The following is a 12556-nucleotide window of genomic DNA, read 5'->3' on the forward strand; positions in this document are numbered from 1 at the left end:
TAGCCGGGGCCAGGGAGGCCAGCACACTGGGCCCTCCAGCAGGGATGTAAGCCTCCATGGCGGCTCCTCCTGGGTCCCAGCAGCAGCAAGCCCCCAGCATAGAACAGCACAACTTCATGGGGTCACAGCCCCTACAATTATACTTCATTTGTCTTTGTCTGTAGAGTACAGGGCTTGGGGAAACCAGTTACAACTGGTTCTGGAGCAGTCAGTTTACCAGGCTCTTCTTCCCTATTGTTAGGTGGGCGCTCGTCAGACACACCACAGGTGGGCGGAGCCAGCATTCACTAGGACAGGCACAATCGTATTCAGGGACCAGCGACTTCCTCTCCCACTACTCAAAATGTAGATGTCCCATTCAGCCTATTGCTGACTCACCCTGCCCATCCTGGAGTCACACACACACCTCACCAGCCCCTGTCACTCAAAAGCCAGACATGCAAATCACATCAGGCAGGCAGGCAGACACATAGCACACAGAAATGCCAACTTCTAAAAGTGGCATTTCTAAAATAGTTATAATAAATCTGCGCCCACCATTGCGCAGCATTTATTATCACTATTCCAAAGATACCAAACTTGACTACGCTGCACCTCTCATTACCACTGAAACACTTATCAGGGAATCCCCAATGCATTGCTATGGGAGGGCATCCCCACAGTAGTGAGAAACCAAAATGGCTGTTTGTCACTACCAGGACATGTCACACACTTAAGGTACATGTCCTATATTTTACCTACAATGCACCCTGCCTATAGGGCTAGCTAGGGCCTACCTTAGGGGTGACTGACATGTAGTAAAAGGGGGGTCACGGACATGGCACACACTTTAGGTGCCACATCACGGCAGCAGTAACACTACGCGCACAGGCCCTGCAATGGCAGAGGCCTGAGATTGGTTTGAACGGCTACTTTGGTGGGTGCCGCAATCAGCGCTGCAAGCTCACCAGTAGCGTTTAATTTACCAGCCCTGGGTATAGGAGATACCACTTTACAAGGGACTGACAGGTAAATTAAAGAGGCCAAACAGGTGTAGACCAATCTTACCACATTTATCACAGAGAGCACACGCACTTTACACTGGACAGCAGTGCTAAAGTGCCCAGAGTCCTAAAACCACCAACACCATGTCAGAAAAAAGGCTAGGAGAAAGGCAAAAAGTTTAGGGATGACCCCGCAAAAAGGGCAAAGTCCAGCACACCTTAAACACAAATTCAGGAAACTTAAAATAGTTTTTTTTTTTTTTTTAACTCAGTAAGGATGTGGCTGAGAGCCAGTTGCAAACAGTGGTGAAAGCTAAATAAACAAGGGTGGGGCCACGGCAATGGGAGGGTGGGCCCACGGCAATGGGAGGGAGGGGGAACAAGGAAGCACAGACAATGGGAGGGCTCTGAGCCCACTAATAGCAAACAAAATATCTCGAAGAAACATCGAGACCTAAAAATGAATGTGTCCTTCTGCAATTTAACTGATGCTCGTGTAAGACACTACAATACCTTTGGGCCGAATTCGCAATATATTAAACTGCAAACAAAACAAGAAAATGTGCCTTTTATACGATACCACCTCTGGTGTGAACTCTCATATTCCAGCAGGCCACAGCCTATCTCTACTCCAGATTATATGAGGAAGGAGTTACTTAAAAACATGTCAAATGTGTTTTAGTGATTTCAATCTAGGATTCTGCCAATGGAAAAAAGAACAGCTTTTGTGCTGCTTGATCTCGCCACAGTTTGGGATAAACTTGACTAACATTTACATTTGCATCGTATTCAGAACTGTACACAAAGTGTTTGGCTGGTTTCAGTCGCCTTTGAGTGAAAAGAGACAGCAAATCTAATTAAGAGTTATTTGTTAAGAGAAGACCGAGGTGGAATTTGGAGGCATCATGGAAACTGCTCCTTTCTTCTGAGGTCTGGGTTAGAGACAGATGCCCATCCCACCACTGGTGTAATTAATAAATGCATAAGCAATGGATAAAGTATATATAGAGGGACTGTGGGTCATCCCCCTTCAGCGCTGCTTGCTTTAGGAGTTTTCACATTTTGCATCAGCCTCAGCACAGCTTTCACAGATGGACAGTGACTGCATCACCTTATGTTATTGGATCTGCTATCAGTGCTATTTACATTTTGAATTAACCCACAGAACAGCCATGTGTGTAGCATCAAGCTGTGCATTTGAACAGTGCTCTGCAATATGAACAGGGGAATACAGTGGCATAGACAACGTTTTAACCTCTCTGCCTGTCATCCATAAGGTGCAGCTGGTCAGTGCACGTCTGCAGTGTTACACAGTGCTTCATTTCTCATTAGTGCTTAGACAGAACCACTACTTCTAGGCCCGCCCCGATTTTGGCATCAACCGCATTTTCGGAGTCTCACCCGCCAGAAGACCTTCAGTTACTCAATTAGTGATGCTTTCTGCAGCAACTTCTCCCCCACTAGATTGAAGAGAAACAACGAGCCTTTGCCTTGTGATTGAGGGAACATGGTGGATATCATCAAATGGAACGTTGTCAAATAAGAGCTACAATATTTTTATTTCATTTGCTTCTTTTAAAGACATATCAAAAGCAAGATTTGGGAGGGAGGGCGAGGGTAAGGGATGCCATTTTAAGTACAGTTTGTGGCGTCAAGGCAGTCAGGCCCCCACTGAAATGGAGTTTACATTAAGGAGCATTGATGTGATGGAAAGGCGGTGGACATTGAAATAATTGCAGCTCTGGGATAAAATAAAAGGGACACACTTAGGGGCATTTTTACAATGAAATGTTGGAGCGCGGAGCCGCACCAAATTCGGGCCATGCTCCATTTCCAAGACGCAGGGATGCGCTGCATTTACAACAATAAAGTGCACCTTTGTTTCTCCCCTAGCGCTGGCGCTAAAATTAGCTTCCTAGAGCCAACACAGGCACCCTTGCACCATAATGCAAGGGGGCCTGCACTGCAGGGAATTATTTTTTTTATTTGCAGGAAGGTGTCCCTTCCTGCACAAACAATCCATAATGATAATTTGTGGCTTTTATGTGTGCTACAGAATGCAGTACACATAGTAGTAACAAAGTCATTATTTAATGGGACACCTTCCTGCACATAAACAAGGATTTATGGCGTTTTGCTCATTCCATGTGTGCTGCACAATGCAGCACACAACGAAAAAGCAGAAACAGTAGAAATAAAAGCATTTCTCCTCTTTTCACCATTCTAAAGCGTGCTCTTGCATGGCGTTAGTTTTTGGCGCGGCCTAAGATTTACACATACTTGTAAATCAAAGGGCAGTGTCAGAACCCAATGGGTGTTTCGGTGGAACGCCCACAGCAACACTCATTGCAAGCCCATTTCACGCCAAGTGATACGTGTAAAGGGCCGTATTTAAAAACAGGCATTCAGCCACAAAAAGAGGCTTGATCCTAGTGGTTCCTGTTTTTTTTTCCTGTGGCAAGGATGGCTCACCCAAGTGCTTAATTCACTTTGGGGCGGTACGAAAAGGGGTGGTGATGGACGGAGCATCTGAACCAATCAAATACTCACACCCAGTCAACAGATCTGGGTTGAATCCATCACCGTTTCTTTAGCCCACTCTGCCACCCCAGTTCAGACATGGCCAATAGTTTTTTTTAAACCCTGTGCCTCATGGGAACAGTCCAGACAAACTGCCAAGCCATGCCTTCCCTGGACCGGAAAAAAGCTTCCTAGGACCCGTTTCTGGCATTACAGCCGTCTTCAGCAAGGTTTGCTTGAATCCAGTGGCAAAGTGAGCAAGGGACCGACGTCTGTGCATACCCTGCCAACTTATGGCGAACAAAGCGGTACAAGTGGGTGGTGATGCTCACTTTGCCACTGGATTCAAGCAAGCCTGGCTAAAGACGGCTGTAATGCTAGAAACCGGTCCTAGGAAGCTTGTTTCCGGTCCAGGGAAGGCATGGCTTGGCAGTTCGGGCTGGACTGTTCCTATGAGGCACATGGTCAGACTGATTTGCATATGGCCATGTCTGAACTGGGGTGGCAGAGTGGGCTAAAGAACAGAGATGTATTAAACCCAGATCTGTTGACTGGGTGTGAGTGTTTGATTGGTTCAGATGCTCCGTCCTTCACCACCCCTTTTGTACCGCTAATTCAGTTTGGGAACAACTAGAAAAGTAGGTCAGAGACTCGTTTTAATAGTAAATTCAAACCAATGGTCAAGTCTGATTTTATATTACTATTTTGGAAAATACATAATTAGAAAGTTGTCATTTCCTTACCTAAAACCAAAGGGATTTCATGCCAATGCCCAACAGTCACCTGACCCCAGGTGGCCTCCCTGTGGTGGGATGTGTAGTACTCTCAGACATAGGACAAAGGGCCATGGGTTGGGGAGAGGGGGTACTTACTCATTGATGGGATTGCCTTGGGGTGGGGGGCTGTGTCCAACCCCCTTCCTGAGTTTCAAAATATGCCTACCTTGAAACGAGCAGATTAAGCTCACACCTAGGCCTGCCTTCCCTTTGTCTCTCTAGTCAGAATGGCACCCAACCAAGTGGGATAGCGGAACTGACCAGAACTGGTTTAGAGCATGGCAATGTCTTCCATCAGTACCATAACCATCCTCCAAGTCAAGTTCTCTTCCTTGAAGTATAGTGTTTCCAAAGGCTTGTTCCTCTTGGAGTAGGTTATTTTTCTTTTTCTTACTATTTATATGGCATAACTCGGGAGACTGGGTTTATCTTCAAGTGTGAGTTATCAGCCACTAGAGATACTTTCTTGGAGCTACTTAAAACCAGTTGTTGCATTGTTACCTTAAATTAAATGAAACAAAAGGCGCTGTTCGATTTAACTTCAGGAAGTTGTGCCATTTCACAGCAAGTTATCTTGTCTGTAATTTGACTCAAACTAGCCCAAATGCAGTGTTCTTCTTTCACACTTTTTTCTCTTTGTTTAAACCATCACACAGACTACAAAGTGAAAAGGGACCTTACTGGAATCCGGTAATCATGTGTAATGTCCCCTAGATTTACACTCACTGGAATTCAATGACTGGACCACCATATTTCTAAAACACGAAATACTCCAATACAAAATAACATTTTGTAATTTCTTTTCCAGCTACAAATCATAACCACACCCAGATATAGTTAAGAAACAACTTTATTTAGATTACAGGGCACGGTATTCGAACAGCTCTAGTCCAGTCGCTCTGTGACATGAAGTAGTAAAATCCTCGCATTTACAAACTGGCTTGTGTAGTCTTGGATAACGCCTTCAAGTCCGAGATACACTTTGCAATACTTTCTTTCTCCTATTATGGAAAAAACACAGCACATTGTAAATGTACACATGGATAATCATTCAGCATTTCATATCCCAGTACATTCAACCACCTTTGACCGTAGATGGACTTTTGAGATACACAATTGTTAATTTCACAGCAGTATATACATTAATGTCAGTCTACCTGTATGTGTCCTGTACTGCATATTTAACAGTGATGCCAAAACTCCTGTCCTCCACTTACACATTTAACTGAATCTCTCTAAGTAAAATTAGAATTGTTCAGCAATATGGTCCTTTCAGCCTATGAAAACCATACAAAGAATTAAGTAAATTTTTAACCACTGATTTCATTTTCAAGGTTAAAATCATCTTACTTGTCAACAATTTCTTAGTATCGAAAGAATTAGCCTGATAAACTTGGTGTATGGACAAGGCAGCTACATGTGGATTGCCTTGAGGCACCCCAATGATATCCAGTGGGAACTTACTGTCAAGATCATATGTATTTGCACCCGATGAAATCAGTCCAGAAAGGATGGGTTAAGACTGCACGAACTTAGACATGGCCTGGCGTCTTTTCCATCACTTCCCCACACCCATTTACTCTACAATCAGCTTCATAGCATCAATGACCTTGGGACCTTTGTACCCAGGAGGGTAGACGTTGTATGGGACAGTTCTGATCGGTTTAAGAAGATGGTGATACAATTATTTGCCCTGCATAAATAGGACTTTGTAGTTGGGGGGGGGTGGGGGTCAGAGAGGTTCTGAGAAAAACATGTTAAACTCTGGCTCATGTATCCACAGGTGCATCAAGGCATGGTAAAATTAGATTTGAGAAGATGACAACCTGCAACCAATGCTCTGTGGGCACAAATAAATACATACAAAATTCAGTTAGCTGTTGATTCAAGTTCACAGTGGGGCGGTCTTAGGAATGGAATTCTAGGCATATGCGTATTTCTATGACAAAGGTGGCACATTACAAGGCACTGTGTGACTGGTATTACACCACAGATAAACTTCAATGAATGTACCAGTCAACAAGCTGTTTAGTTTGAGAAGGATTGTTTAATTAGAGCACCATGCAAATTTGGTGGAGGCTCTCAGTATTGTTAAAGGCAATACTTGGTTGCCCCATCCTAGAGAACCCATACGTTTTACTGTAGGGATTGGGGCCCACATGGATGGACTCCCTATTAAGGACTGATAAGAATTCTAACCTGGCACTGCGTTTAGCTGTCTAAATTGTTCACAGCAGTTCAGGGAGAGGAAAACCGGATCCAACCCACTGGAAGGTTCATCTGTAGAATACTCTGGCCATTGAAAGACTAATTTACAATTTGGAATCAGACAAAACTTTACAACTTGAAAACCGGTAAAAAGCCACTTATGAGTGGACTTCAACGTCTTGTTCAACTAGACTTCGAGCCTAGGGTCTGTTCATGTGATGATTCTTACAAAATCTACTGTGCCACCACTAAATCCCTGCTGCTACTTTTACTTATATTAGCATTAATGTATTTATTCAAGACACTTATGTGCTCTCTGGAATGGCTTTGAATCTAATCCAGTTGTAATTAAGTCAAATATGCTTTACTATTTGTGAAAGCTGTACAAGGACAACAGGATTTACAGAGGTGTGTCTGGCCTCTTAGTGCTTTTGAAATTCTTGAATAAAAATACATTTGAGAAAAAAAATGTACAGCAGCAAGTTTACCTGTATTGATGTTGTGGAAATGCTTTCTGACATAAGTTGGAATGCTAAGCTGAAAAATAGTCTGGTTTGCCTTCTTAACTACTTCTTCCATCGTTGGTTTGAAGGTTTTAGAAAAGCAAACCACAAATACAAGTGGAGAACAAGCATTGGCATAGCCAATAGGTCTCGTCTTTGGGACATAAGTGTTTAGCTATGCAACACTGTATGTTGCACCAAGGGTATTGTGCTGGATAACTAAAGACTTATAGGATCCCAAAGGCTAGATCTATTGGCTATGTCAATGCGTGTTTTTTATGTAGGCATGGACGATTAAGGTATGTATTTGCAAACAAGCACAGGATATTAGACTCACTCACAAACTCAAACCAAGTTGCCCAGTTTCAAATTTGGAAGCTCAAACAGTTAAGCCACATACTTTACAAAATCTTAAAGCTGGGGTTTGTTTTTTTAATTAGCCAAAAAAAATGAGCATTCACGCATAGCAAAACAGTGCGGAGGTGGAGGGTACAAGGAGGCGGTGGAGAAAAGTGTTTGCTTGGAGGATGAGCAGTTTTTATTTTTATGTTGCATGCCCCCCTAAAATACGACCTGCGACAAAAAAGAGCGAGAGAAAGAGTGCGAGCGATAGAGAGATAGAGCAAGGGTTCTGAGTGGGCTTTTGACATGGGATGACTGATACTGTGAAGGATGAAAGAGGAAGGACTTGGATGTGTGGGTTGTAGTAGGAGTTGAGGAAAGTAGTTTTGAAGATTAGGTGACAGTCTGGTATCTGCGGCCTTATGGGCAAGAATTAGGTACTCCGACTGTGTTAACTACGTTTGAAGAGCAACACATAGCCTGCTTTATGGGCGTTGCTTTTTTTTTTGGTTGGTTTCACAAGTACTGTTCTGGGAAGCTTTTGCTGAAAATACACAGCCCGTGAGGTCCACGCGTGAGAGAGAGGGGTGGTGGGGAGCAGGAGGTGAGCCCGTGAGTGGTGCACGCGCTCGCGCAGTAACACATAGCCTGCTTTATGGTCGTTTTTAAAGGTTTACTCTTTATAATGAAATATCGCTGCGGCACATTTTTAACCTGTAGTCTGATTTTCTCCACAGAGGCAGGTGTTTGTATTGGGCAAAATTGGTATTTTGAAGCTCAGCTGCTGTATTGTCTTTAAAACGTAAATTTCCAAGTCATTGTGACACTTTCTACATTTCTAAAACTCTATACTGAATTTTTTTAGAAGGGCGAGAACAGTGCTTTGTACCAGTAGTAAATTTAGCAGTGGTGACTATGTATTTGGTGAAATGGTAACAAATGAAGCAAATCAGGAAGAAGACATTTTCAACATTCTTCTGAGCCTACATATGTAGGGGAAAGATATTGCTGTTGCAGCCCGCGAGTGGTCTGCGCGTGAGAGAGGGGTGGGGGGGAGCAAGAGGTGAGCCCGCTAGTGGTACGTGTACACTTGGGAGAGCAGTCTGCTCATTTTCAAGCACTGCACTCAAGCTTGTGGCGCACCGCTGCTCGCTCTCGCAAGCTGGATGCTTGAAAATGAGCAGAGCTACGGCTAAAGGCTCTTCTATGCAGCGTATGCGCGCTGCGCAGGGGAGACCCAAAAATGGGAACCTGCCGCCCAAATGTTGCGTTCTGACAACAGAGATGGGCCGTACACTTTCATATATGTAGTGTTTTGTGGCAAATTAGCTGCAGGACTTGGAAAGTTGGGGAAATCAGAAGGCATATAAAAAAGGTATTTTGATTGTTAATTTTCTGTCACCAGTTAAAATAGCAGTACAGACCAATCAATGACTGCCTTTTTAGGCAACTTCTGTGATGCACCAGTTCTTCACATTACTGAGAGCATGCAATCAGGAGAAACCTTAGATTCTGATAAAAAATTGAGTGATTCAGAATACACTTGTGATTTGATGAAATAGATTATTTGATGATAAAGGAAGGATGATGATTCTAATCAAACACATTCTAAGGACAACTGAAGACCACTTTAGCAGCCGTTTCATTGAGATGAGGGGGTAACAGCAGCTGGGTTCTCTATTGCTGGTATGGTGAACATGTGTAGCTTCAGCTATGCTGCCGAGTACTGTTTTTCTGGCTAATGATGCGCTAAGTCCACCTTTAACCCCTTGCCTGCTTATGACTGTACCACGCCGTCATGAGCCACAGGCGGCGTGTGCGCATGACGGCATGGTTCCATCATGGTGCAGCTGCTCCACTCATGCAGCATTAATTCCCCGCACAAATAAATGAGTGGGCGGGGCTGTGACGGAAGCACGCCGTCATGAGCAAATGCCGCCCGTGGCTCATGACCCCCCCCCCCCCCCCACGCGCCGTGGTGGAATTTGCGCCGCGGCCAAGGGGTTAATACAGCTTCCATCTGTCTCCAGTAGACATTAAGGATTAGTTACTTACCTCTAATCCTAGTTCTCTTCCAGGGGTATACTCATTAAAGTCATAAGCACTGAGTAAAACACCACCTGCAGGTATGTCTCCAAGATGGTTAAAGAACATCTGTCATTGGAAGATGCAGCCAAGGCCTAATCAAAGACCACTGACTATGGAGGCTTCGAGACCACCGGCTGGTGGGTTTCCAAGGAGATCCAGATCTCCAGTGCGAAGGCGTTCACGCTCTAGGGAGCGCAGTAGGCATCGATCTACTACTCCTGAGAGAAGACCTAGATCTCCTGCTTTTTCATCTCCAACAAGGTCTTCTTACAGTGACTATTCGCCCACGATTTCATCGACACCACCCTCCAGGGTTTCGCCTGTAGATGATTTAGGAACTTTCAATGAAGTTTTGTGTCGTGGGGCGAGTAAATTTAAGATTACTATGACAGTGCCTCAGGTGAAATCGTCCGTCATATTTGAGACTTTACATCAAAAGTCCTCTGCTAGGCCTCTTCTTCCACTGGTGCCTGGTTTGTTGGAACCGGCAATGAAGAAAATTTTGACGCCAGCGACAGTAGGATCAGGTCCCTCAAGGATTGTGAAAAAATATAAGGCACCTGATCAAGACCCCATGTTCCTGCGTACAGATCCGCCACCAGATTCTCGCATAGTGGCTGCAGCCAGGAAAGCTCATTCGGCTACGTCTGTCTCGTCTGCCCCACCTGAGAAAGACGGTAAAAATATGGATTCCTTGGGCCGAAGGATGTGTAACACAGCTGGTTCGGTCATGAGGGTGGCCAGTGCTGCAGCTTTGCTGGGTCGCTCTAATCGCCTCTTATGGGACTCTATGGCGAGGTTTGCAGACAAACTTCCAAAGGAAGATCAGAAAGATTTCCTGGAGATTGTGGAAGAAGGTGGTTTGGTGGCAAACCAAAGTATAAGTGCGGATGCGGATTCGGCTGATCTAGCAGCTCACAGGTATGCCCACGGCATATGCTCCAGAAGATCGGCTTGGCTGCGTCTCACGGGTCTTAAGCCGGATGCTCAAAGAAAGATAGTTAATCTACCCTTCAACGGGTCGACATTATTTGGATCTCATGTGGATGAGGAGATGACCAAAATGAAGTGGGAGCTGGACACTCTGAAGGCAGTGGGCCTGGAGAAGGAGAAAGACCTCCGCCAGCGTAATTTTCGTCCTTATGAGGTCGTTCCAGCAACGTGGGCAATCGTCGAACTGGTCGTAGCAAAATCAAGGCCAGAACCAACAGAGGTCTCAATTTCAACAGCGTAGACCTGGGCGAGGCAGGGGAGGAAACAGACAGTCCTCTGCTGCAAAACAGCCTCAGAAGCAATGAAAAGAGACTTCCTCCGCAGCAGTTGTCCACTCCAGTAGGAGGAAGCACTGCGTTATACTTGGACGAGTGGAGAAGAGAAACAAAGGACAGGTGGGTCATCAGCATTATCCAAAATGGCTACCTCTTAAAATTCAAGAAACCTCCTCCCATTATCAATCATAATTTAAAGCTTTTGCAAAAAGAAGCAAAACACCCTTCTATGCAAGAAAGCAGTAGAGGAAGTCCCTCGTCCACAGCGAAACCAAGGTCTGTACTCCCGTTTTTTCCTGGTGAAAAAGAAAGGTCCCAAAGCAGAATTCAGGCCCATACTGGATCGGAGACTGTTGAACAGGTTCATTCGAAAGGAAAGGTTTCGTATGTTAGCGCTCCATCAAATATTCCCTGTTACATCAAGGGGACTGGATGTGTTCCATCGACCTGAAGGATGCATATTTTCATGTTCCAATCTCCAAAAGACATCGCAGATTTCTCAGGTTTCAAGTGTCTGTTCATCACTACCAGTATGCAGTACTTCCATTCGGGCTAAAGTCAGCTCCCCGAACGTTTTCCAAGTGTATGGCGGTGGTTGCTGCCTTCCTTCGAAAGCAGAGAATTTTCATTTATCCTTACTTGGACGACTGGCTCCTAAAGAGTTCGTCCCCATCTCTGTTGGAAGATCATCTGTCCATATGTCCATATGTCAATATCTCATGCGCAAGTTGGGTCTCCAGGTCAATTTCAAAAAAACAATTATGAATCCTGTTCAGAGGATCCACTACCTGGGAGCTCTTCTGGACACAGAGAGAGAAAACGTGTGTCCTACGGAGGAGAGGTGGTTATCAATCCGGTCGAAATGTCAACTGCTTCGTCAATCCAGACAGTTCGTCAAGTATCTTCTCTTCTGGGATCCATGGCATCGTGCATCTTCAAAGTTCCCAACGCAAGATTGCACATGCGTCTTTTACAACAGTGTCTAGAGGATCAGTGGACTCAGAGGACGGGATGTTGGGAGGATCGAGTTCTTCTTCATCAATCCGCCAAAGATTCCATCAGGTGGTGGATGAAGAGATCACACTTGATGGGAGGTGTTCCGTTTCATCAAGACCCTCCGGTGCAGACTCTGATCACCGACGCTTCACTCCAGGGTTGGGGTGCTCATATGGGCCCTCTGCAAGTACAAGGGTTATGGTCTGACTCCGAGAAGGGCTATCACATCAACCTGTTGGAGCTGCGGGCTGTTCATATAGCCCTCAAGTCCCTGATTCCATCATTCCAGTCGCGGTCCCTCTTGGTGCGAACAGACAATACAACAACAATGTATTATTTAAACAAGCAGGGGGGTACTCTGTCCAGGACTCTGTCCATAGAAGCCCAGACCATCTGGAATTGGTTATTGGAGAGAGACTTGTCGATAACGGCTGTACATCTGCCGGGAGCTCTCAACTCACAAGCAGATTTCCTAAGCAGAGACTTCGTCGAGGCTCACGATTGGGTCCTCAACCAGAAAGTCACAAACAGTATTTTTCAGGCATGGGGAACACCAGATATCGATCTGTTCGCAGACGCGGAAAACGCAAAATGCCCCGTCTTCACGTCCACGTTTCCCCAGGGGGAATGCCCTTTTGATAGACTGGTGTCAGAACTTACTGTACGCTTTTCCACTGACCCCGTTGATACCAACTTTAATCAACAGGATGTACAGAACCGACTTCAGGATGATTTTGATTGCCCCACAGTGGCCACGCCAATAGTGGTTTCCAGATCTCCTTCAGTTGTCAGAAGTACCACACAGGAGATTGCCGTGTCGCCCAGATCTTCTGTCCAAGCAGAAGGGGAAGAGTATTCCACTCCAATCTGTC

General features: G+C 45.1%; 1 protein-coding gene across 1 annotated transcript in view; it reads right to left on the reverse strand.

Moving 5' to 3' along the window:
- Positions 1–5111: 5111 nt before the first annotated feature.
- Positions 5112–12556, reverse strand: part of ATP5PB (ATP synthase peripheral stalk-membrane subunit b) — a 69745-nt gene continuing 62300 nt past the window's right edge. Inside the window, exon 7 of the mRNA XM_086923356.1 lies at positions 5112–5280. Within this exon, the coding sequence (XP_086779482.1) occupies positions 5209–5280 (72 nt within the window). The 3' untranslated portion in view covers positions 5112–5208. The remainder of the gene's footprint in view (positions 5281–12556) is intronic.

Source organism: Lissotriton vulgaris, chromosome 5 (genome assembly GCF_964263255.1).
Source record: "Lissotriton vulgaris chromosome 5, aLisVul1.2, whole genome shotgun sequence".
In the NCBI taxonomy this organism is placed as follows: Eukaryota; Metazoa; Chordata; class Amphibia; order Caudata; family Salamandridae; genus Lissotriton; species Lissotriton vulgaris.